The sequence below is a fragment of the Heteronotia binoei genome, chromosome 6 (genome assembly GCF_032191835.1).
Source record: "Heteronotia binoei isolate CCM8104 ecotype False Entrance Well chromosome 6, APGP_CSIRO_Hbin_v1, whole genome shotgun sequence".
In the NCBI taxonomy this organism is placed as follows: domain Eukaryota; kingdom Metazoa; phylum Chordata; class Lepidosauria; order Squamata; family Gekkonidae; genus Heteronotia; species Heteronotia binoei.
Window position 1 is genome coordinate 9,462,855 of NC_083228.1, and position 26,701 is coordinate 9,489,555.

At 46.2% G+C, this 26,701-nt stretch overlaps 1 protein-coding gene across 1 annotated transcript in view; it reads left to right on the forward strand.

Moving 5' to 3' along the window:
- CSGALNACT2 (chondroitin sulfate N-acetylgalactosaminyltransferase 2) overlaps positions 1-26,701 on the forward strand; it is a 69,133-nt gene that overhangs the window by 22,531 nt on the left and 19,901 nt on the right. The window contains exon 2 of the mRNA XM_060241032.1: positions 9,270-10,515. Coding sequence (XP_060097015.1) covers positions 9,858-10,515 — 658 coding nt within the window. The 5' untranslated portion in view covers positions 9,270-9,857. The remainder of the gene's footprint in view (positions 1-9,269; positions 10,516-26,701) is intronic.

Below are 26,701 nucleotides of genomic sequence, written 5' to 3' on the forward strand. Positions count from 1 at the left end.
CCTTTTCCCCGTCAGTGCCTCGAGGTTTTTGTGATCTGTCCATACTTCGAACGGTACTCTAGCTCCCTCTAGCCAGGACCTCCATGTTTTCAGTGCGAACATAATGGCAAACGCTTCTTTGTCCCACACTGACCAGTTTCTTTGCTCATCAGAAAACTTTCGAGAGATAAAGACACAGGGTCGCAGCTTCCCCTCCCCATCTTTCTGCATGAGAATGGCTCCTACGGCGACATCGGAGGCGTCGCATTGCACCACGAAGGCCTTATGCTCATCGGGGTGCATGAGGACTGGCTCGCTAGTGAACAGTTGCTTAAGCCGGTCGAACGCTGCCTGGCAGTGGGGGGTCCAATTTAACTTGGCCCCGGGTCGCTTCGCCTCCGCCCCTTTCCCCTTGGTCTTGAGGAGGTCAGTTAAGGGTAGGGAGATTTGCGCGAACCCCTCAATGAACCCCCTATAGAAATTGGAGAATCCGAGGAATGATTGGAGCTGTCTACGTGTCCTCGGGGGAGCCCACTCTACTACCGCCCGCACCTTCTCTGGGTCCATTGCCAACCCTTCCCCGGACACCCGGAAGCCCAGATAGTCTAGTTCAGTGCGGTGAAACTCGCATTTGGACAGTTTGGTGTATAGCTGGTGCTCCAGCAGGGTGCTCAACACCTCCCTCACCAATTTCACATGTGATTGTTCGTCTTGCGAGTAAATAATGATGTCATCAAGGTACACCACCACCCCCTTGTACAGAAACTTTCTTAACACGTCATTTATGAAATTCATGAACATCCCCGGGGCCCCCTGCAGTCCGAATGGCATTACTAGATATTCAAATTGTCCCATCGGGGTGTTGAACGCTGTCTTCCACTCATCCCCCTCTCTGATGCGCACTCTGAAGTACGCGTCTCGCAAGTCTAGTTTGGTGAAGATTTTTCCCCCCGCCACCGTGCCTAGTAAATCCTTGATGAGGGGGATGGGGTAGGCGTTGGACATCGACACCGCGTTCAACCCGCGAAAATCTGTGCAAAGTCTAAGCGTACCATCCTTCTTTCTGAACAGTACGGGGGCCGTGTGGGGGGCCGTTGCGGGTCTAATGAATCCCCTGCTTAAGTTCAAGTCTAGGAACTTCCGCAGTTCCTTCTTTTCGGCCCACCCCATCTGGTAGAGTTTGGCGCGCGGTAGCGTCTCACCCGGGATGAGCTCTATGGCGCAGTCCGTGTTTCTGTGGGGGGGCAGTTGGTTGGCTTCCCGCTCACTAAACACTTCCATTAAGTCGCGGTAAGCTCTCGGCACGGGGTGCGTTTCCTCTACCAGCACGCAGGCCCTCTCTTGCGCTGCGGGCTCTCTCGGCCCCCACCCCGGGTTCCACACGTGCTGCCTACAGTCTGGGTCGGGGAACCGGATGGTCTGAGCTTTCCAACGGATGAGCGGCTCATGTTTCTCCAGCCACCCCACCCCCAGTACAATGGGGTAGCTGCAAGCTGGGGCGATGACAAAAGTCTCGGAGTCCCAGTGGCCTTCGATCCCTAGCGGGCAGGGTTCACTTTCTTGTGTACACGGCTCCCCCCCCATCACCGACTCATCCATCTGGGCAAACATCATGGGGTGGGGTAGTGGTGAGCGCTCCAACCCTAGGGCTTCCACCACTTTGGGAGAAATTAGTTCCCGGTTGCACCCCGAGTCTATGAGGGCCTTAATCTGCAGGAACCTCTTTAACTTTGGGTTTAGCAGTTTTACTACCACAAAATACAGTCTCCCCGTGGTCTTTACCGTCAGTGGCGCCTTCTCCCGGTCGACCTGCTCTCCGGCGCCCTTTACAGCAGGTCGGGCTCGTTTCCCACTGGCTCTTCTTCCCATGCCAGGTCGGCTAGGGCGGCGGAGAGTCGGACCTCTTCCTCCAGCGTTTCTTCCGGTGCCAACAGCGCAATGCTCTTAGCCGCATCCTTAGGGCGGCCGGGGGTTTTCTTTGGTCCTGGGGTGCTCTGCCTAGGCGCTGTTTGTGCGGGGCCGGATCTTCCTTGGGGCTGCGGGCAGTTGGACGCTAAGTGATTCGGGTCTCCGCACCTGAAGCAGCGGCGGGGAGCAGCAGGGACGGTCGCCGGAGGTCTCTTCGGCTTTGGGGCCTCGCTTTTCCCCGGGGTGGTTTTAGGCACCCCCTTCCCTGTGGCCATCGTCTGGCGCAGCATAGCTACTCTCTTTAAGTTGGTCTCCACTTCGCCCGCCAGCTGGATCCAGCCCACTAGCGTGTCGGGGCTCGCTTGAGTGAGGGCCCGGTCTAAGATGCTGGGGTTCAGCCCATTGGCGAAGTGTTCAATCTTGATCACCTCATTCCAGTTCCGGGCCCTAGCCGCGTTGGCTTGGAAGTCCGCGGCATAATCCCGGATGGATCGGGACCCTTGTTTCATATTTCGCAGCGCCGCTAGCGCCCGGGCTTCTTGCAGCGGGTCTTCATACTGGGTTAGTAAAGCCTGCACAAACGTGTTCACGAAACGCAGCACCGGGTCGTTGGTCTCGCACAGGCTCACATACCATCTCTTGGCGGCCCCTCGCAATTTCGACCCCAGGTAGTCGACTCGGCTCATCTCGTCAGGGAAGGAGTCTCCCCAGTAGTACATGTAACTGTTGGCCTGGATCGCGAAGTAGTTCACTTCCTCGGGGTCCCCGTCGAAAGTAGCGTCCAGTTCTCCCCCCCCCCCACATCTCTCTGTCGGGCTGGAGCCGGAGGGGGAGGGGGCGCTGCCGGTGCGGGGGGAGCTGCTGGCCTCGCCGGTGCGACCGGTCCTGGCGGGGCTGGGCGACCTCGTGGCGGTTGTCGGGCGCTGGTTACTCCTAGTGCTCTCCCCAGCTGCGCCGTCAGCGTTTGCATCTGGTCCTTGAGGTCTTTCATGGCCCCATCTACCTCACGACGGACCATCGCTCGAAACATTTCGTAGTCTTCATCGTGCGGGTCTTTAGGCTCTTGCCCCCCGTCGTCCGCGGGGCATTCCGCGCCGTCCCCTTCTCCACTCAGGGCCTGGGTTACGATCGGCTCTGCCCCCTCGCTCGGCTCACCCGTGTCGGGAGCCGCGGCTTCGGCCAGTTGAACGCGCCTGGTGTGGCGGGTCATAATAGCCTCCTGGCGCACCGGGGCTTGCTCCATAAGCGCTGTGGATGTCCTCGGCTGGTATTGCCGTGGGGTGACCACCAGTTGGAAGTGGGGAGGAGAGGCCGCGGTCCTTCTGGCAGTGTGGATGTGCCAGGGTGTCTCAGCCTCCTCCTCCCTGATGGGGAATTCTCCGTCGTCCGGAATCTGGTCGGCCATCGCCTTTTCAAGTTGCCGGAACGGTTGAACTCCAAAAAGGGGAGTCCTTCAAAATGTCAAGTCTGCTGATTTCAATAACGAGTCCTTGTAGAAACAAAGTATCATAGTTTATTGAATACAGAACTACAGAGCAAGATAGTCATTGAAGGACTGGGGAGCATATACATTGACCCAGCTTTTCAAGGTACAGATCAAAGGATTCCTGCGGGGGGGGGGCCCTCTATACAATCTACTTTCACACCAGGATGTTACTTTCTCCCTCAGTGCGAGGGCTTGACGCCTCCGGACTCCTACATGCACTCGGCCTGAGAGGGCTCAGTTATCTTGTTCCCATATCAGCATTTCAAAGCGACTACACAACAAAGACATAGCAAGGCAGAGGGGAAGGAGGGGTAGTTCTCAGCAGCTAGTTTACAGTATGCTTTACCCAGAATCCTTTACCAATGAACCAAAGTTACAGAACCATCATTTTATACATATCAGACTTGACAGGCAGCTCAGGGGTTGTACAGTGTCCTGGAACCTCCAGGAATCATGCCTGGAAACCTGCATGGTCACATGTTTTTACTTTGGTTAAAAATGGTTATGGGGCTCTGTTAAACTGTCTCTAGTCACTAGTCCAGATTATAAAACAGAAAAAGGTTATTGATGGAAGAATAAATTGTCCTTCTGAAACGTCATCACCACGGGCAAGTTCATGGTGGTCATCTGCCCTACACTAATCAACATAGTATGATCATTATAACACATAACTTTCCCTCTCAAGTGGTTTTAAAGGTTGGTATGCTCGATAAAGGAGCCCTGTGATGCAGAGTACTGCAGTCCAAGCTCTGCTCACGATCTGAGTTTGATCCCGGCAAAAGCTGGGTTCAGGTAGAAAGAAGAAGACTGCAGATTTATACCCCACCCTTCTCTCTGAATCAGAGACTCGGAGCGGCTTACAATCTTCTTCATCTTCTCCCCCCACAACAGACACCCTGCGAGGTGGGTGGGGCTGAGGGGGCTCTTATAGCAGCTGCCCTTTCAAGGACAACCTCTGCCAGAGCTATGGCTGACCCAAGGCCATTCCAGCAGGTGCAAGTGGAGGAGTGGGGAATCAAACTTGGTTCTCCCAGATAAGAGTCCGCACACTTAACCACTACACCAAACTGAGCCAGGCAAGAACTCCATATAATAGACACATTACTGATCACATATATAACAAATGTGGAAAGCACATTTTTCACTGAAGATGAAGAAGAATTGCAGATTTATACTCTGTCCTTCTCTCTGAATCAGAGACTCAGAGTGGCTTACAATCTCCAATATCTTCTCTCCCCACAACAGACACCCTGTGAGGTGGGTGGGGCTGAGAGGGCTCTCACAGCAGCTGCCCTTTCAAGGACAACCTCTGCCAGAGCTATGGCTGACCCAAGGCCATTCCAGCAGCTGCAAGTGGAGGAGTGGAGAATTAAACCCGGTTCTCCCAGATAAGAGTCTGCTTAACCACTACACCAAACTGGCACAAGATTGACTCAGCCATCCATCCTTCTGAGGTCGGTGAAATGAGTCCCCAGCTTGATGGAGGGAAAGTGGAGATGACATGGGAAGGCAATGGCAAACCACCCCATAAAAAGTCTGCCAAGAAAATGCCCTGATGTGGCGTCACCCCATGGGTCGGTAACAACTCGGTGCTTGCACAGGGGACTACCTTTACTTTTACCTTTTAAGCGCGATAAAGTTGTTCTGGATGCTAGATCTGGCATTTGAGCCAACAGTTGATTGCCCCTGGTTTAAATGATCAGGCGTCCTTGGCTCTTTCTAAAACATCTCACTGGCTACCTATCATACGCTTTCTTCAAAGGAACATCAGGTTTTCAAAATACATTTTGTGGTTGAGTTTACTGTTAAATACAGCTGTGAGCTCTTAACAGATGTCCTTCCTGTGTATTGAGAAACCGAGTGCAGCCCAAAGGATGTTCCATCATTGTCACAAGAATGAACGAATGCTTTAAGGATTTCTTCAAGACAAAAAATACCGGGTTCTTTTGCTGAGTTTTGGCTTGCTGTTGTAAACGAACGGTGCCCTGCCTGTTCTTCTTTGCTCTGCCCAAATGAGATATTTGAAGCACTTATTTAATTAGAAACTGCGTGCACAATGCTTGGCTTGTAGATGTTTTTAAAAATATTTCTGTTCTAAAAGGGAACCAAATAGTTACAAAGTGTGCGCTGCTTCCTTTTCAGCGTTCGGAAGGAGAACCACATATGGTGTTAACACAGAAAATCTTTACTAAATGTGTGGCCGAAATTCAAATCCATATTTGAATTGGGAAGGGACGGTGGCTCAGTGGTAGAGCATCTGCTTGGTAAGCAGAAGGTCCCAGGTTCAATCCCCGGCATCTCCAACTAAAAGGGTCCAGGCAAATAGGTGTGAAAAACCTACGCTTGAGACCCTGGAGAGCCGCTGCCAGTCTGAGTAGACAAGACTGACTTTGATGGATCCAGGCTCTGATTCAGTGGAAGGCAGCTTCATATATTCATATATGTTCATATGTCTAAGGGGAGGGATGGTGGCTCAGTGGTAGAGCATTTGCTTGGTAAGCAGAAGGTCCCAGGTTCAATCCCCGGCATCTCCAACTAAAAGGGTCCAGGCAAATTGGTGTGAAAAACCTACGCTTGAGACCCTGGAGAGCAGCTGCCAGTCTGAGTAGACAATACTGACTTTGATGGACCCACGGTCTGATTCAGTATAAGGCAGCTTCATATGTTCATATGACATGTTCCTCATATCCTTGGGATAAAGTGAACAAATAGATGTGGTTTTGCATCAGCGCTTGCTGAATTTTCTTCTCTCTGCCTGTTACTGATCACATCACATGTTTCACTCAGTGACACACCTGGTAATAATCACTTCTAAAAGCATGTGCAGGTAACTTCTCTGGGATAAATGTTCTCATTTTGGCTAGGCTCTTATCCCTACTCACTATTGTCTAATTCACACAAGCGTTGTGATTGTCTCATGAGTTAAAATGAACATGAGTCAACAGTGAACATGAGTCAACCGTGTGATGTGGTGGCTAAAAAGGCAAATGCAATTTTGGGCTGTATCAACAGAAGTATAGTGTCCAGATCATGCGAAGTGATGGTATCACTTTGCTCTGGTAAGACCTCACCTGAAGTGTTCAGTTTTGGGCACCACATTTTAAGAAGGATATAGACAAGCTGGAATGGGTCCAGAGGAGGGCGACGAAGATGGTGAGAGGTCTGGAGACCACGTCCTATGAAGAAAGGTTGAAGGAGCTGGGGATGTTTAGCCTGGAGAGAAGGTGGCTGAGAGGTGATATGATCACCATCTTCAAGTACTTGAAGGGCTGTCATCTTGAGGATGGTGTGGAATTGTTTTCTGTGGCCCCAGAAGGTAGGACCAGAACCAATGGGTTGAAATTAAATCAAAAGAGTTTCCAGCTCAACATTTGGAAGAACTTCCTGATCGTTAGAGCGGTTCTTCAGTGGAACAGACTGCCTCGGGAGGTGGTGGGCTCTCCTTCCTTGGAGGTTTTTCAGCAGAGGCTAGATGGCCATCTGACAGCAATGGAGATCCTGTGAATTTAGGGGGAGGTGTTTGTGAGTTTCCTGCATTGTGCAGGGGGTTGGACGCGATGACCCTGGAGGTCCCTTGCAACTCTATGATCCTATGAAAATCATGACTATAACCCCTGCCCTTGAATGCCAGGTCAGATCACCAGATGCTAACCACATGCAGGAAAGTCAGAAGTTCTAAAAGAGGCAACAAGGGAGCAGGGCTTGAAGCCTCACATTTGCAACTAGCCTGGGGTATAGTGTTCACTTCCTGTGCTGTTTAGAGCAGGCAGGGGTGGAATTCTAGCAGGAGCTCCTTTGCATATTAGGCCACACACCCCTGATGTAGCCAATCCTCTGAGAGGTTACAAAGCTCTTTTTTGTAAGCTCTTGGAGGATTGGCTGCATCAGGAGGGTGTGGCCTAATATGCAAAGGAGCTCCTGCTAGAATTCCACCCCTGAAAGTAGGAATCCCTAAGGTGGTGCCTGTGGGCACTGTGGTGCTGCCAGCACATTTCCTGGTGCCCTCTAAGCAGTTCTAGAAAGTGGTCAGGGTGAGGTGTAGTTTTTGCTCTGCATCTGTTTGACCATTAGAGATTTGATTGCATATTTTTATTTATTTATTTTTAAAACGGTGCTTTCTTCACCTGATGCTCGTTGGGGCAGCCATTTTGTGGCTGTCTTTGCATCCCATGGCTGCCATCTTGTGGCTGTACCCATTATGCTGTGTCCAGAGGTGCCTGCACGCTCCCAAAGGTTGGGGATCCTGGGCTGGGAGAGTCACGTATACCTGTTCTTTTGCGCTGGCGGTGGTTGAAGGAGGACCAGGCTGTAATACATTGGGAGTATTGCCTGTGGCAGGCCTTGGCAATGAGTATGCCGAAATCTGCCCCGTGCTGCTGGGAAATCTGATGTATACAAGAAGGGGAGTAAAGCGGGAGCTGCAGACAGATGTTTGAAAGCAGTGACAGGGGCTCCAAGGAAAGATCATCTAGAACAGGGTTGTCAAACTCATTTGTTATGAGGGCTGAATCTGACATAAATGAGACCTTATTGGGTCGGGCCAGGTCATGTTGGACTGGACCATGTGTTTACCTATTTAAGATTAGGTAGCAGAAACTTTATAAAGGACACAAACACAATTAAAGGATTAAAAACTTAAAACATTAGCATTCATTGGTCTTAAAGGCTTTGTAGCTCTTCCATGGGATCCAGGGAACTGGGCAAAGGAAGCTCTGCTGTGCGATTGAGAGAGGCTGGCAAAGCTACCCCTCCTCCTCTTCCTCCCCAAGGGAGGAGCCTCACCCAATTGAGAAAACAGAGGTTTTGCTCTGTAGTTCCTGTGCAATTGAGCAAGTCTTGCAAAGCAAGCTGTTATGCAGAAGAAAGCAAGAGGGAGGGAGAAGGAAGCAGATGACAGCCAGTTGCTCGGGGCCTGATAGTAGCCCCCCCAGGGGCCTGATTTGGCCCCCGGGCCACATGTTAGACATGCCAGATATAGAAAGTTTGGATGGGATTGTTTCACAGGTAGCTGTGTTGGTCTTCAGTAGAAGAACTAGTTTCGAGTTCAGCAGCACGAAAGAGACCAACAGGATTTTGGGGGTATGAGTTTTCGAAAGTTAAAGCTCCCTTCATCAGACAGGATAGGATCGATGTCTCTTCTTCCTCTTTTCTCCAGTATCCCTTTCTGTTTTCCCTACCATGCACTTCCCTGCCCCTTAACATTTCCACATGCCCCATTTTTGCTTCTGTGCTCTCCTGGTGACATGTGCTTCTTTTTCCTGATCTTTTCTCTCCGCTGTGGCAACTTTAATCATGGTACAATGTTCTTCAGGTTGGAAGACACTTCCAGAGCTTGTAGCAGCTCCCTGTTGTTTTTACTTCTGATTTATTTTAAATTTTTTGCCGAGACTAGTGCAAATTCAAATCTTTTCTTATTTTGAAAACAAAATTCTAAATCCTTTTAAAATGTGTTCAATGTCCATTCTCCAGAAATTAAAATCACAAGTCACTGAGTTGGGAAGTATAATCAGAAATGGAAGCTACATTTGCAAAGTTCTTAGTCATTGCTGTTTTTTTTTTTTTAAATGGCTAATTGTGTTTTCCAGAAATGACAGAACAGCATGGGGAAAGAATTCTGTCAGCTAGTTATGTGGTTGAAAAGAAAAAGCTGTTTTATATTAGCCCTTTGTATGAGCTTATTTCAGACATTTTCACAAGAAGGAAATCATTGATGTCTAACACAGTAGCAAGGACTGAAGCTGTGTAATTCTTCCCCTGTTCTGGACCAGCCCCAAAAATTAAATCAGTAATTTATCATGTCTACATTTTTGGGGATATTATGACTTGCCTTCATGCGCTTTCCAGATGTCTGGTTACTTTGTAGTGCTAATCAACTGTACTTTTCATTTAATTTTAGGCTCTTCTTTAATTTTGCTGATTCAGATTGTGAAGCAGTGGGAGAGAGAAGCACAGCGCCAGAGAGAAATATCTCAGACCGTCCAGCAAAAATTACAGCTACATCATTGATGTTTCTTATGGGCCACATAAATGGACAAGAGCAACGAGTGGCCATGACTGTAAGAAAGCCCAGAAGCTGAGATCGGGTTTTTTTCTTTGCACTTTATATGTCTCAGAATTTGATGACACGTTTTCAGCCGGCCGCTTTCAGAAAATGAAGGCATTATGAGCCCTTCATAGCTCCCATCGTGTGCTTAGACAAATTGCCATGAACATAATGGAGGCTGTACCTGACAGGTTAGACTGTAGCTACATGCAGTAATGGAAAATGTAATAATACTGGATTTGGGACTCTCTACAGTATTGCTTGAACAAGACAAGATTTTTTGAGGGGGGACAATGGCTCGCACAGAAATGGATGTACTTGGGCATTGGCGAGAGTTGTTTTGAATCCTCTTTGAAACCATGTCTCCTTGTGAGTAACACAAGCAAGAGATGACCAAAATTATCAGCTGCTTAGTTGGAAGACAACGAACGGGTTCTGAGAATGCCCAGAAGGGGCTTCCTGTTTCAAGCCAGGACTCGATGGCTATTGGTTGGTCTTGCTTTACTCTTAAGTCTGTTGCTCTTCATGTATCTTCTCGAGTGCGCTCCCCAGACAGACGGCAATGGCTCCCTTCCGGGCATCGTAGGGGAGACTTTTGGCAAAGAACACTACCAAGCCCTTCTGCAGGAACAAGAGGAGCATTACCAGACCAGGGCGATGAGCCTCAAGCGGCAGATTGCCCAGTTGAAGCAGGAGCTCCAGGAAATGAGCGAGAAGTTGAAATTATTACAGGAGAAAAAAAGCCCTAAAGTCAGCAGCATGGGCTACCCGGCCACCAAAGAGCAAACGCCCAACGATCTCCTAGAATATTTGCATTCTCAGATCGATAAAGCAGAAGTGAGCATGGGGGCCAAACTGCCTAGCGAGTACGGCGTCGTCCCCTTTGAAAGCTTTACCTCGACGAAGGTGTTCCAGTTGGAGATGGGGCTCACGCGGCACCCGGAGGAGAAGCCCGTCAGGAAAGATAAGCGAGATGAGCTGGTAGAAGTAATTGAGGCTGGCCTCGAGGTAATCAATAACCCAGATGAAGAAGATGGACAAGATGAAGATGATGAAATAGGGGAGAGACAGCTGTACAGTGAAAACGATTTCGTGGAAGGTACTCCATATAAAACTTCAGATTCTAGTTTGGGTGCTTAGAACAGAATGAATCAGCCTCATTAGGAAAAATAGTAAACCCACGAAGAAGTTGCTTTAGCTGTTGGGAAATACATTGTTAATGGAGCTTAAAATGTGTTAAGTTAATTTAGGGATAGATGCAAGGAATTGGAAGATCCACTAATTTTTTATTTTTCTGGTAGTTCGGTATGTTCCTAAATCTGGTTCACCAACTGAGTTTAGGGGAGTTTCCTGCTGCAATTTCATGGCAACTTCAGTGCCAGAATAATGCAATAGGGTTCATGCGTGCATGTTGGAGGCAAAGGCCACACATGTCCTGTGGCCCACTCCGAACCCTAATGTATTGTTAAGGCTCAGTCGGGGCTTGATCACTGATGCCCCACGAGCTTGGCTCCTGAACCCTTTCCTTTCCAGATATGTAGAACGGTATTGCAGGTAATTCTTCAGTTATATGCAGTATTCATTTTGCTAACACTGAACTGTGCAGGTAAATAGTCGCATAGATAAAAATCAGGGGGCTCAAATAGTACAATCATTGGCCCAGCTCTGGAGTATGTTTAATTTAAAAAAAAAAAAAAGAGAGGAGAATTTCTGTACTGCCTTTCCAACCCAGTTAGGGACCTCAGATGGTGAAGTTTAAATTATTAATACACACACACACACAACAATTAAAGCCAGTTTGGTGCAGTGGTTAAGTGTGCAGACTTTTATCTGGGAGAACCGGGTTTGATTCCCCACTCCTCCACTTGCACCTGCTGGAATGGCCTTGGGTCAGCCATAGCTCTGGCAGAGGTTGTCCTTGAAAGGGCAGCTGCTGGGAGAGCCCTCTCCAGCCCCACCCACCTCACAAGGTGTCTGTTGTGGGGGAGGAAGGGAAAGGAGATTGTGAGCTGCTCTGAGACTCTTCAGAGTGGAGGGCGGGATATAAATCCAATATCTTCATCTACCTCACGGGGTGTCTGCTGTGGGGGGGAAGGTAAAGGAGATTGTGAGCCGCTCTGAGACTCTTCGGAGTGGAGGGCGGGATATAAATCCAATATCTTCATCTATCTCACGGTGTCTGCTGTGGGGGAGGAAGGGAAAGGAGATTGTGAGCCGCTCTGAGACTCTTCGGAGTGGAGGGCGGGATATAAATCCAATATCTTCATCTACCTCACAGGGTGTCTGCTGTGGGGGGGAAGGTAAAGGAGATTGTGAGCCGCTCTGAGACTCTTCGGAGTGGAGGGCGGGATATAAATCCAATATCTTCATCTACCTCACAGGGTGTCTGTTGTGAGGGAGGAAGGGAAAGGAGATTGTGAGCTGCTCTGAGACTCTTCGGAGTGGAGGGCGGGATATGAATCCAATATCTTCATCTACCTCACAGGGTGTCTGTTGTGGGGGAGGAAGGGAAAGGACATTGTAGGCCGCTCTGAGACTCTTCAGAGTGGTGGGCAGGATATAAATCCAATTTCTTCTTCTAAAACAAAAGCAGAATGTAAGATCAATAAGAGAACACCAAATGTAACAAAAAGTCAAAAATAGAAAGTAGCGGGACAAAAAATCTCGCCCCAGTGTTTAAGACTTCAATTAGGTTATTCAGAATAGTGTTGATATATAAACAAACAATTGTGTTTTTTAAAAATGTGTAAATATTCAGGATACCAGAATAATTGGCTGTATCATATTGTGCCAGCTGTTGCATACACTTTCAATTGTGCATTCTTCCTACCTGAAAAAAACCTCATAGGCGTACAGATGTTGCAGTGGCAGCATTCAAGGGTAGAACCACATTGTAGTTTGACTTCCCACGAATGGCTGTGGAACGAGCCGTGTGTGTGTGCTCTTCGCTCCCCCTCATGTTTTGTGGTTCTCTTTTTGGCTTGAGTTGTGTGCTTTCTATAATGAACTGGCCGACTGCAGTCTGCTGCTTTTTGCGCAGTGCAAACCCCGGTGTGGCACAAACTGATGAGGGAGTGATGGAACTACAGGGCACGAGAGGAGTAGGAATTTGAGAGACCACAAGCCCGAGCTTCGCCCCACAGTCATTCCTGTAGCACCAGACCTACATGAGCCTTTGCCTTGGAACCAAGTTGGCAGAGGTTGGGACTGTACCTTAGCTGTTTTGTGTGTCATTCTTTGCTAGTTGTGCGGCAAAACTTAACCCCAACATCAGGTAAAGGTATTTACTTATATTTATTTATTAAACCAATTATATTCCACCTTTCCTCTTGGTTGATGGCGGCTTACAATAATAGTTAAAAACATTTTCAGTTACAACCAAAATAAAACTGCAAACCCCAGATTTCTTCCCTCTGCGATCCCTGAAAGATGCCTGCCATTCAACCACCCTCAACTCCCTGGGAAACAAACAGGCCTGGAAGAACCTCCTGGACATCTCCAAGGAGGAGGGGGGGGGGCTTCACTTCTGGGAGCCCATTCCACAGAGCCACAAATGGAAAGAGCCAGGCTCTGGTTGATGCCAGATGGACCATTCTGAGTGGTGGAATAGCTGCGGATGGCTGCCTGATGATCATAGCAGACACACAGCAGGGGCATGTGGAATATTGGTTCATCCGGATATTGGGGTACAAAGCTGTGAAGGGCCTTAAAGGTCATAGCCAGCAGTTTGAAGATCTGGAGTCTTTTAGCATTCAATTTTGCAAAAGTTACCTGTGGCCCACAACAGTGTATGATGGTCTAGGGTGGGCAGAGTCAGATAATCCTGCCTGGGACTTGAAATCTCCCCTGGGTTTTTTTTTTTTTGGGGGGGGGGGGTTGGAAGCCTCTAGAAGACCAAGGTACATCACTACGTAGCCTACATTTTATTTGGTGGAAAATTTTACCAACCAAGTACGTTACTTTCCCAGTTTGGTATTTGGTTCCTTGCCTCACTATCATATTTTGCTTGAACAAATCTGGTGTTTTGAATTGGAGAGCTTTCTTTCTTTCTTTCTTTCTTTCTTTCTTTCTTTCTTTCTTTCTTTCTTTCTTTCTTTCTTTCTTTCTTTCTTTCTTTCTTTCTTTCTTTCTTTCTTTCTTTCTTTCTTTCTCTTTTTCTCTCTTTCTCTCTTTCTTTCTTTCTCTCTTTCTCTCTTTCTCTCTTTCTTTCTTTCTTTCTTTCTTTCTTTCTTTCTTTCTTTCTTTCTTTCTTTCTTCCTTCCTTCCTTCCTTCCTTCCTTCCTTCCTTCCTTCCTTCCTTCCTTCCTTCCTTCCTTCCTTCCTTCCTTCCTTCCTTCCTTCCTTCCTTCCTTCCTTCCTTCCTTCCTTCCTTCCTTCCTTCCTCTGATCTTATGAAGGCCATTCTATTTCACCTTCTGATTTCGCCTTCCTGTAGCTTGCCCTAAGTCCCAAGCTCTGCTTGATGGGTCTCACTGAGTTTTAGCAGTGTTCTTAGCAACCATTTTTTGAGTACTGTAGTGGAGCATATTTCAGTAATCCTGGGCTAGGAGCACTTGGCACTTCCCATTGCAGTTTTGTAATGTAATGGGCCAGAATCATGCTTTGAGCCAAGCGCAGCAGGAATCTTTTTCTTTTAATCATGCAGTGTTAGTTTCCAAAACGCAATCATAAAATACAGCAATGACTCCTTAGGCTCAGGGGTGGAATTCTAGCATGAGCTGCTTGGCATGTTAGGCCAAACACCCCTGATGTAGCCAATCCTCCAAGAGCTTACAAGGCTCTTTTTTGTAAACTATTGGAGGATTGGCTATATCAGATGTGTGGCCTAAAATGCAAAGCAGTCCCTGCTTAAGCTGGTTGACAATCTTCATGTCCAAGATTGTCTTGAGACCAGTGTTCCCTTGAAGCCGAGTTGGCATGAGTCAGCTCACAGTTTTTAGCCTCTGGTTCACACATTTTTGTCTTAGCTCAGGAAAAATGGCTCCAGAGCAAGCTAATTTATGCAGGAGCTCACAACTTTAATGCCAGTAACTCACAGAGTAGAATTTCTGCTCACAAGACTCCACAGCTTAGACTGTCATTTTCACCGTAGCACGTTACAGTGGTAAGTACTGCTCTGTGTATGTGTGGGTGCTAATTTTTTGCATCTGCCATATCCCTAACCATATGCATATTTGAAGTTAGCTCTTCCGAGGCATTCGAGCATTTCATCGACTCTGTTCTTCGTTTTACAGCATACTTACTGTATTGTACATAATGTATGAGAAGTACTTTGAATACATGCAAAGTGTACGCAAGCCCAAAGTGCCGCTGTTAATGTAGTTCGCTCGAGAACAGTGCCTGCAGAAAAGATCGCATTTCTTCTGTGGCCAAGCCAGTGTCTTCATACTCAGATTTAGGAAGCTCTTGAATTCTTTTGTAGCAGGAAATCATTTGGATGGGCCAGCGGCTGGCCACAGTGATGTAACTAAAGATGTGTAATTTCTGGAAATCTTGAAACCGTGGAAGGAAAACCTGGATCCTCCCTTTACCCTAAAGAACATTTTGGGGGGGGGAAATGAAATACATGCAATCAATGTTCCCTGTAAGCTGCAGAGTCTTGTGAGCAAAAATCCTACTTTGTGAGCTACTGGCATTAAAGTTGTGAGCTGCTGCATAAATCAGTGTGCTCTGGGGCCATTCTCCCTGAGCGAAGACGAATGTGTGAGCTGGAGGCTAAAAATCTGTGAGCTAGCTCACGCTAACTCAGCTTAGAGGGAACACTGCATGCAATGCTTTCTTATCAGAGGTTGCTTCCATGTGGGAATTCTTCCACATGGAAGAATTCCCACATGGAAACCAGGAAGCTCCTACATTAAAGGGGAGCAACGGCATGCCATCGGGCTTTATTCCTAGCATAATTATTGCAGTTCCTGGAGTTTTCCACTGTAAGCAGCAGTTAAAAACAAAATAGGCTTGTTCTTCTCTGGTTCAAAGTGGAATCTGTGGAGCAGCTGTGAGAATCTGCCTGGCCTCTGCCCCTTGCTGCTATGAGGAGCTGGGCTGCGGCTAAGCTCTGTTGTCAGAATGGGGCCCAGCAGCTCTACACCCTTCCGCCCTTTAAAGGGCTTCCTTCCCCCCCCCCTTTCCCTGCCAAGCTGCACTGTAGCACCACAGCGTGATTTAGATGAAAAGATGAAAATGAGGGCAAGAGGGAGGTTCCAGACTGTGCTAGAGGGCAGCACCCACGTGAAGCTGCCTCATACAGTTATAATAGGGCTCGCGCAGCATATTTTGGATATCAAGTTAAACTGTTGACATTGAAAACACCGAAGTCCTTCAGTCGTATAGTAGCATAGGCATGGTAACTTGTTAATTGTGGACAGTGCCAGTCACATTTAAACGATCATCGTATCCTTGAAAATAGACTCCAGATTGTTTTATATAAAACATCATCCTACCGTGTGTTTTGACTAAGTAATATCTTGCCTTAAGCACTTGACGCATTACAGAAATTTCCAGTTTTTCTATTGTGGAAAAAAACTGGGAGGGGGGGGAGGCTTGGGGGAAATTATGCGTGCTTTGAATGCTTCCCGCTTATTTTTCTGGGCCTTTTCAACTCTTAAGTTATAACATTCCTTTCTTTAGAGAGAGTTACAGTTAATCCATAGTTCAGTGTGCATGAGCAGACAGCACTGGGCAAAAAACTAATACGAGTTTTGTCAGAATTAAGCATCCCTGATGACCAAACCTTCCCTAATGTTTTGTTCCCATTAATGGTTTTAACATCTTGTGTAGCTGGTCATTTCATAAACTTGTAACCCACTTGGAATGCTTCAGGCTTGGATGAAGCACAGTGTTTTTCTCCCCAGCAACATTCAGCAGCCTTGCAGAATATTTTACTGGCTTGTCTTGAGAATCTCCCCGTCCTCTTGATTCAGTTAAAAGAAATCTTAATTATTAACCAAAGTTTGAGTCCAGTGGCATCTCTAAGACCAACAAAGTTTTACTCTGGGTATAGGACAGGGGTATTTGCTTAACTTAAGAGGCACACAATATATGTCAGATGTTTTAGAGTTTCAAGACAGAAAGGAAGGCAGCAAGGAAAAATTGAAAGAAAGGTCGAAAGAAAGCAAGTTGACTTAATTTAATTAGCACCTTAACTTAATTTAATTTATAATAGCTATTTTATCTATTTTAACTAACCTATGTAACTTAATTGTATTTTAACCTGTTTTATGTTGACTGTATTTTATCCAAATCATGGCTATCCCATGTCTGTGAGCCACCCTGAGCCCGCCTTTTGGCAGGGGAGGGCGGGATATAAAAATAAATTTACTTTACTTAAGTTGATGAGGAAGGGGGAGAGGGAGGGAGGGAGAGGTGGAAAGAAAGTACCTTTAACTTTAAATGCATTCTCCAAGCTGCCGACTGGCTTAGCTTGGAGAAGTGATTTTTAAAGAGAGAAATGTCTTCGCCAAGCCAGCTGATGGAGGGTGGGAAGTGGCTTTGAGAGCCACACAATATGTGTGAAAGAGCCACATGTGGCTTCCGAGCCACGGTTTGGCCACCCCTGGTATAGAAGGTGTTCATGCACATGAAGGCTTATACTCAGAATAAAACTTCGTTGGTCTTAAAGGTTCCACGGACTCAAACTTTATTCGGCTGCTTCAGGCCAACACAGCTGCTCACCTGAATCTTTCGTCATCCAGTTAGGTAAACGTCTGTATTTTAATTTAAAAACATTTTTGTTGGCTATTTCTATAGTAAGGGACGCGGCTAAATATTTAGCTGACCCAGCAGCCTTTGACTTGGCCCGGATACATGTTTAATTTGGATTTAAAGAGTGATTGCTTGGTGAGGCAAGTTTGGAAGAATAGGCTGAGACAGCAGATTATGCTGGCAATCTCTCTCATTAACCGACATATATGTGAAGCGGAGACGTCCTGTTGGAGGTGATGCCCGCTTGCAAAGCAATGACCAAATAACAGCACACATCGACTGTCTTGAGATCATTCAGTCAAGCATCAATGTAATCACAAGCAGGATTTGAACTGAGCAAATTGCTTTGGAGACTCACGGTTCTATGGGTTTATAAATGGGAGGATATTAGTCATATTTGGAAACTGGTCACTTTGTGAAGGAATTTTGTTTCAATCAGCCACTAAATAAAATGTAGCTTTTGGGCAGGAAATGATCCAAACTTTAATATTGCAGTGTCTGAAGTTAATATTGCAGTGTCTGAAGCAACTTCTTTGAGAACGTTAACCGTTTGACAAAACAGCTAGCTCTTTAGTCATATGGTGAAACCTAAAAACTCTGTGGTTTAAATGAAGAAACAGACTAGAATTCTCTAAAGGGGGTCCGTAACCCAAGTCGTAAAGGCAGAATGAAAGGATAAGGACAGACTGCAAAAACTTTGAGGCTGAAACAAATAATAGCCAAAATAAAAGAAATCACAAATGTAACATTATCCTCTGCACTCGAAGTAATACTATTAGAAAACTGGAAACTACTACACACAGAAAATTCTAAAACAGAATTAATCTGTTTATTATCGCAAAAAATGTCATAGCTATGAAATTGTTAGAAAAACCACCCACTACCCAACAGTGGTTACTTAAAATATGGTACTACTTTATCCTTTCTAAAATGGCCTATGCATGCTCCAATTTATCCCTTAAAAATGATGAAATATATAGTGGAATATTTAGTTCAATATGATATTATTCCAAAAAATCCACTGTATTTAACTGATTTATTTTTATTTAGTTATTTAATTCTGTATTTAACTAATTTGCAGCGGTAAAGCTGCAGTCAAACTCTCTGCTCACAACCTGAGTTCAATCCCAGCTTCTGGGTGTTCAGGTAGCTGGTTCGAGGTTGACTCAGCCTTCCATCCTTCAGAGATTGGTGAAATGCGTCCCAGCTTGCTGGGGGGAAAGTGTAGATGACTGGGAAGGCAATGGCAAACCACCCCGTGAAACGTGTGCCGCGAAAACATGATGCAACGTCACCCCAGAGTCGGAAACGACTGGTGCTTGCACAGGGGACTACATTTACCTTTTTAATTTTGTAGTGAGTATTGGACAATTGTGGTTTAAAAGTTGTTAAAAATTTTGAAAAGTAAAAAAAAAAACCCTTTGAGGCTGGCGGGGAAAAAAAGGAACACAGTTCCGGCTGGCTTGGTGTCATGGGGTGTGGCCTAATATACAAATGAGCTCCTGCTGGACTTTTTCTACAAATAAAAAAAGCCCTGGCGAATATAATCTGTAAAATAGTCCAGGCAAACTAGGAGCGTCCAGGAAGGGAAATGGTCTGGACCGCCAGTCTTTAATTTACAAAGTCACATTTTTCTGTATATCTGTGAAGTTCCCAAGCATGATGAGATCTCTACAGGGTCTGTTGGTGACCTGGTTTGCAGCTGTCACAATCATTCCAGTGAGCTGCCGCTTCAGTGTTTGTGATAACTGCCGCTTTAGCTGTTTGGGTGGTTTTTTTAAAAAAAATTGCCCCCTACCTTTCCAAATGGTGTCTAAAGTACCTCAATTAATCTCAAGAGTAATTTAAAAAGGGGGAAAGCTCAGATGCCGTCATTGTACAGTTTAATCTTTTTGTGGGGAGGCAGATTAAGGGAATAACCTAGAGCAGTGATACTCTGTGACTTGGAAGACACTTGATCTATTGCCTTGGTTTCAGGAAAGTGGGCAAGACCATTTGATGAAGCTTGGAGATTGGTTCCCACCTTAAGACAGGCAATGCTGGATAGACTGGAGAAGGGGTGAGCTGGGTGCTTCCTAAAGGGCCTTGTGCCAGGGATAGAAATAAAGGGTCTCTCAAACTGGCAGCAGGGGTAGACATGACAGTAACATCATCCACAACGTCAACTGGCATGACAGTAACATCATTGACAACGTCAACACCAGCACTTACCGGGAGTGACATGTTGCCAATGATGTGGGGTGCTCCGGTAGTTGGGGAAAACTCTATGGTCTAAGAACTTTTACCATCGAGTTTTTGCCTGGATACCAGAGTGACTCTGTCACGAGCTATGTGATGGCGTTCACTTCCGGTGCATGCTGAAGGCAACATTGCCAGCGATGTCACTGCCATGCCAGGCTAGGCTAGGCCTCCCCCTGCTGCCAGTAAGTCCCCTCTGGCCAGCTGTTCTGTGGCAGGGACTTGGTAGCCCTGTCTGAGAGCAACTGAGTTATTACCGCTGACATAGGGAGCCAACTCGGTTGCAGGGGAGATGCAGTCTGTATCACGTTGCAGAATTTGTTGAAGATTCTCTGACCATGAAGTATATTAACATTCCTGAGGCGTAGAGAAATCCGGGGTGGCTTAAATATAGGCCTTAGTAGAGTCCATTGCTGTCTTTGAACTGACTGGTTTAGTTTAACTTCCTGTTCCAGTTGGGACTTTCTTGCTTGTTTGCCAATTAAACCCTTGCATGACTATTTTGTACCTCATCTCTAAATGTAAATAGATGATAGCAGGTTCAGAAGCAGTGTACAAGATGTTACGCTAGCAAGAAGCATTTTAAACTTAAACCAAAGCCATAGCTCAAGGAGGAATCATTGTTATTGACCAGGCCTTAAAGCAGTCTTCATAGGCATGATCGCCTGAGTTCCGTGGCCTTTAACTGCCTGCTACCTCTTCCCTGCTACTGTTCTATAACTGCTTGGATGCTTTCCCCCTCTGTATAAAAGCCACTGGTCTCCGTTTTAAGATCTTCTGGGAATCAACGAACATGACTCAGTACTTCTCAGTTTTCTCTTACTAAGCTGCCTTCTTTATGTCCCAAACACATGCTGCAGTGTTTTGCACAACAAGGCCCGGCTCCCACCGCACCATAATTGGATAACCCCTCCCACGCCCCCCTGACTTTGCGCTGGAAGTCTGTACTGCAGACCGATAGCTGCAGACTTGCGTCAGAACCGGCTATTCAGTGCGCCTATTCACTGCTTTAGCCCTTTGCCTGCTGGTAGGTATATCTTCGAAATGATCACGATCTAGTCAGTGGTGGCAAGGGATCGAATTTATTGTGCAGCAGACCTTGTGCAAATATCACCGTTCGTAATTGTGAGAAGCAAGCAGAAATAGCTTTGGCAGTTTAAATACAGTTTTCTGTCCGCTTCTAACATTATGATGCACCTCAGCAGAAGACTGTAGTTAAACATGGGAATATAGAGCTGGAAGGGCCCTTCAGGGTCCAACCCCCTATATCAGTGACTCCCGACCTTTTTGGCACCAGGGACCGGTTTCGTGGAAGACCATTTTTCCACAGACCGGTGTGGGGTGGTGATGCTGGGGCTTTTGCCACTCCAGGGTGCCCCCAGCCCTATCCCTGCCCCCTATGGGGGTCTTTAAATGAGGAGTAGGCAAAGGTCGCTGCCATGCTGCCCCTTCCATCCACCTGGGACCAGGGCAGATTACAGAAGTGGTCCTGTGGAGCAAGGCCACAGTGCCTTTGTCATCCTCCCAGATCCCGGGCAGGTGAAAGGAGCAATGGGGCTGCTCTGCCTCGCTGCATTCGGGCGGATCGAAAGGGGTGGTGCGGCACCTCTGCCTCTCTGTGGCCTGGTTGCTAACAGGCCACGGACCTGCATCATGCAGGAAGGTCACAGCTGCCCTCCACTCCCCCAGGGACCCCAGAGGAAGGTAAAAAAAAACTCTCCCGGATCCCTCGGCCAATTTGAAAATTCCTTCCAGATAAATTAAATCAAAAGAGTTTCCAGCTCAACGTTAGGAAGAACTTCCTGATTGTTAGAGCGATTCCTCAGTGGAACCGGCTTCCTCGGGAGGTGGTGGGCTCTCCTTCCTTGGAGGTTTTTCAGCAGAGGCTAGACGGCCATCTGACAGCAATGAAGATCCTGTGAATTTAGGGGGAGGTGTTTGTGAGTTTCCTGCATTGTGCAGGGGGTTGGACTAGATGACCATGGAGGTTCCTTCCAACTCTATGGTTCTATGAACCAAAGTGGCGATCAGCATTAACCTGGGTATATAAGAAAGGGCCATGAGAGCTGAGCACTGGCTCACCCCTTCCTGCCCCTCCTTCGCAATCTGCCTGAATTCATAAAATCAGCATTGCTGCCATCTAGCCTCTACTTACAAACCTCCAGAGGAGGAGAGCCCACCACCTTCTGCAGAAGCCTGTTCTAATGAGGAGCTGCTCGGACTGGCACAAAGTTGCTTCTGATGTTTAGACAAAAACTCATGATTTAATTTCAGTCCATTGGTTCTGGTGTGACTTTCTGGGGCAGCAGAAAGCGACTCTACTCCATCTTCTGTGTTGCAGCCCTTCAAATGCTTGAAGTTGCCTGTCGTATCACCTCTCAGTCATCTCCTCTCCAGGCTCCTGTGGACAACTATTATTGTACATGGGAAGGCTTTTCCTTGGAAATGGGGTCGATAAGTGTCCAGCATTTTTATTGGGACCTGGGAGGTTTTCCAGTTTTTAACAGGGCAGTCTTAACTGGAGTGACGCTTGTCACGGTCTGTTGAAATTAGTGGACTTAGAAAGGAGTGAATCTTTCCAGGATCGCAGTTTAAATTAATTTGCTTTGTCCAGAAGCTACACTGAACAAAGCAGGAGTCAAGTCGCACCTTTAAAACCAACCAAGTTTTATTTGCGTTCTCAATAAAACTTGGTTGGTCTTAAAGGTGCGACTTGACTCCTGCTTTGTTCAGCTGCTTCAGACCAACCCGGCTGCCCTCTTGGATCTATCTACACAGAAGCTGCATTGTGGAGGACACACAATCTACATGCTCTGCCTCCTAAGAGTTATAATTTAATACAAAATATGCTGGTTGATAAATCATGTTCATTTTCCCTTCGTCTCCTCTCTTCTGAGAAATGCTTTTGAATTCAAGCGCCAAATAATTATTTTAAGTACTGATGTCCATAATTCATCTTGGTAACTATAGTGCAAGGGTACTGTAAAGAAATGAAAGTCTAGGAGAACACTTGAGTCGCCGTTTGCTTTTTAATTATACGTCCCAGGTTAATTGCAAAAAGTTCTTTTAAAAAAAAAAAAAATCCTTGGGGCAAGTTGGTCAGTTTCCAAAAAGCATTAGTAATAGAAATGAATTCTTCATACTGTGCATGAGGTTGCTTGAGACTATTAGTAAAGTGCTTTGTAGCTGACTCCAGAATGAAGAAAGGAGCATGGGCTGAGGAGATGATGTTGGATGAATAAACAATTGGCACTGCCGCACTGCAAGCTCAAACAGAGATTAGATACGGATTTTAGTGGCAGTCAACATACCTGGTACAACATAACACTTCCCAAAGTCCTGCTTACTATAAGAGCGAGCAAGAGAGAGATCTCTGCAGATGATTTTTTTTTTAGAACTCTTTCTAAAAACATAAATGCAGCCCATTCCCATAACATAACCTAATCCACAACGGACTGGGCACCTGTGCCAGAAGCTGTGAAATGATCTGTACAAATGCAAGTAGTACGATCGGCTAATGCTTTAAAGTGTATGCCAGACCTCGCTTATCTCATGGAGAGCAAGATCCTGGAAATTATCCCCACTGCTTCCAAAATCTCTCCCTCCCAGAGGCTTGATTAGATGCATTCCCTCCCATCCTTTTAACTGAGACTCAGCATTCAAGCATTTAGCATTGTTTGTTTTGCAAAGTCAAAGTTTTCTGCAGATGTGGAGAGCCCCCAAAGTAGGTTGAAACCCATAACGTTGTGCAGTTGTTCAGTGAGCTCTTGTCGGTCACGAAGAGGCCAACCAGGTCGCTATTAGATCAGGGCTCAACAAATCCCAGGGTGTTGTAGTCTCTAGTAATTTCATTGTGGCGTATGGTACTTTGAACAGTCATTTATTGTAGGTGCCTCTTATGTATAAGGTGCTTTGTCCCTGTGAGGGTTTCAAGGGAAAAGATGTTCAGAGGTGGTTTGCCATTGCCTGTCTCTGCTTAGCAGTGTTGGGAATTTCTTGGTGGTCTCTCATCTGACTGATAACCAGGATGGACCCTGCTTAGCTTCCAAGATCTGAAATCGGGTACGGTTGGGCCATCCAGATTGGGCTAATTCAAGGATGTCAAACATGCGGCCCAGAGGCCGAATCAGGCCCTCGGAGGGCTCCTATCAAGTCCCCGAGGAACTGGCTGACATCTGCTTCCTTCTCCCTCCCTCTTGCTTCCTTCTACATAACAGCTTGCTTTGCAAGACTTGCTCAATTGCACAGGAAGTACAGAGCAAAACTATTTTCTTCATTGTCTGAGGCTCCTCCCTTGGGGAGGAGGGGAGGGGAGGCAGAGCTTGCTTTGCTAGGTTCTCTCAATCGCACAGCAGAGCTACTGAGTCAAGCCTCTCTTCCTTCTATTGGCTGAGGTTCTTCCCCCTCCTCATCCCCTAGGGAAGGAAGGAAAGAGCCAGAGCTTCCTTTGCCCAGTTCCCTGGATCCCATGGGAGAGCTACAAAGAAAGCACCTTTAAGATCAATGAGTGCTAATGTTTTAAGATATATTTTTTAAAAAAATAACCATTTAATTGTGTTTGTCTGTGTCTTTAAAAAATGTTTGTCTCTGTTACCTAATCTTAAATAAGTACACATATGGCCCAGCCTGAAAAGGTGTCATTTATGTCTGATTCAGACCTCACAACAAATGAGTTTGTCACCCTTGGGCTAATTGAATCTAATCTAAATAGAAGCACAAATTTTATTTAGGTGAGAGCCAATTAGCTTTTTTGTTATGATGACAACCAGGGTTACTCCATATCCATTTATATGCTACACAACACTGATAGCTTTTCTTTTAAAAATGACATGAAACTGAAGAATTCAGGGTTAGGTTTTGTGGTAGCAGTCATTAGAAAGCATGGCCATAAAGTTATAAGCCCTGAAAACTGAAAAAAAGTATGTCTAACGTCTAAATTTCCAGGCTGGCTCGTCAAGCCAAAGAAAATATGTGAAGACCAAGGTTTAAGGATGATTGGTTCAGATACCAGCTCTGGGTACCTAGTCCTCCGGTCACACAGCTAGGCAGATGAAGAGTACTTTATTCATTAAGCGAATGAGATGAGATTGCTCACAAAGAATTCCACGCTCAAAACTTTTTCCCTGAGCAATTTCCCCTTTTTGTTCTTTCCAGCCTGGCAGAGATTCAAAAGGCCGGATTTTGAGCAGCATGTACTGCAAATACAAGCGTGCTTGTTCAGTTAAAGATCTGCCACTGTTGATTTCCCGATGCATTTATCAAGGAAATAAACGGGAAGGGAATAATATACCTCTTTCAGCAAGAGGGTTCTGAAGCAAGCTAGGGGAAACAATAGCTACTTTTAGTGCCTGACTAGACATATCTCCTTCAAACAACAATCTCGTTGTCATTGATTGCCCCTTACATAGTCGTTTTAGTCCAGGGCTTCTGAATACCGCTGGATTGCATTATAGATGATGGGGTAACCTTTTTTTTTTTTTTTTTTAAATATATATATATAAGGTACTTTTCTTCTGCTGCTTCACCGTCCTCATTTGGCAGCATTCTCTGCAATTAATTTGTAGAAGCAGCAGCGTCTGTGGGAAAAGATTGAAAATGTGCATTTGCATGAATAAAACCCTTTCAAATATAGCTGGGCTAAATTTCCCCACCGAAGCCGCCTGCTTAGAATGTTAAAAAGCAACATCATGAACTTGTACTACGAAAGTCAGTAAACTGATTGTAGGTATTGATCTTCTCAAAAGGATTAGAGCTGCAGATTAGCACGGTCGAGCCAAGTCGTCATCTGCTCAGGGTGGAACTTGACCTACTAGGCATCTTAATCTGTCGATAAAATTCTCCGATAGATAATGAGCGCGTGTGCTGACTTTTTATTTTGAGCACTGGGTTTCTGCACTGACTCTGCAAAGTCTGCACTAAGCAGTCTGGCCAGTTTCTTAAGGCCATGAGAAATTTGCCTGTTTGTGTTCTTGCAGGAGTGGTTCAGACACTGCGCTATACAGTGGGCTCATTGTTCCGTTGGTGATGTGTAGCAGCTTTCCAAGGGGTTTCAGGCAAAGGTCGTTCTAGAGTTCCGTTATCCTCTAAGTGGAAATGCCAGGGATCGAACATGAAGCTTTCTCCTTGTGCTCTGCTTGACCTCTGTGAACCAGAAAAATGCTGCAGCTAGGTTATGATTGAGAGAACATGCCTATCACCCCCATTCTGCTGTCATTCTGTTGACTGCCCATCAGTTATGTGCTCAATTCAAGATATTAACTATCACAAAGACCTTCATGGCCTTGATCCCTCATCTGTGGGACCTCCTCTCTCTCTATGCTCCTCCATGACAACTTTGCTCATCCCAGCAAGGCCTTCTGCAAGTACTATCCTGCAAATGGGCAGAATTGGTAGCCATGCTTGCTTTTGTGCACTCTCTGTTGTGGACCCACCTTATGGAATGGCCTCCCTGAGGAGGGTCGGAATAGGGATGGGCACAAACCAGGAAAATGTAGTTCAGTTTGTGGCCGAACCATGAACCAAACCACAGATGGTTTGAGGTTCGTGTACCTGTAAACCCTGTTGAAAGGAACCACAGTCCCTTTAAACAGAGATTGCAGAAAGCATGAAAAACAGCCAAGCAGTGAGGAGCAGCTTTTGCCACGCAGTACAGATGTTTCGGGCTATCTTGAGCAGTCCGTTTAAAAACAGCACAAAACAGCTGAGTGGCAGGGAGGGCCTCCCCACTGCTCAGCTGTTTTGCAGAGGGCAGAAAGCAGGAGTTTAAAGGGACTCAGAGTCCCTTTAAACTCATTTTCTACTCCAGCTGCAAACCACCACAAAGTACTTTAAATGTTTGTGGAAGTTGGTGACACTAGACATGTCATGAACTTCATGCAAACTATGAACAGTGCAAAATTTGTGATGGATTTTGCTTTGTGGTTTGATTTGTGCCCCTCCCTAGTTAGAAAGGCTCCCATTTTCCTGACTTTCTGCAAACTATGCAAAGCAGAATTGTTCAAGAGGGCTTATGCTTAGGTAAATAGGACTGTATAGAAATGGTCAGAAAGTTGCCTTGTTAAAGTCCTAATGACTGAGACCTACCCCACGGTATGGCTACCTATTATTGAGAGTATGTTCCAGACTAGGTAGTTTATACACCACTTAATATATCATTCTGAAAACCTCATGCTGTGTATTAGCTCTGTTAGAAATGTCTGCTTTCAGATTTCAATATTGTATTGTTCATTGGATGTCCCCATCTTGTTGATTGTGCCTGTCTTACACTATGCAATTTGCCTCAGGTTTCAGTGAAAAAGCTGGACTATAAATAACCTAATCGTAGTGATAATCCACAGTTATGTCTG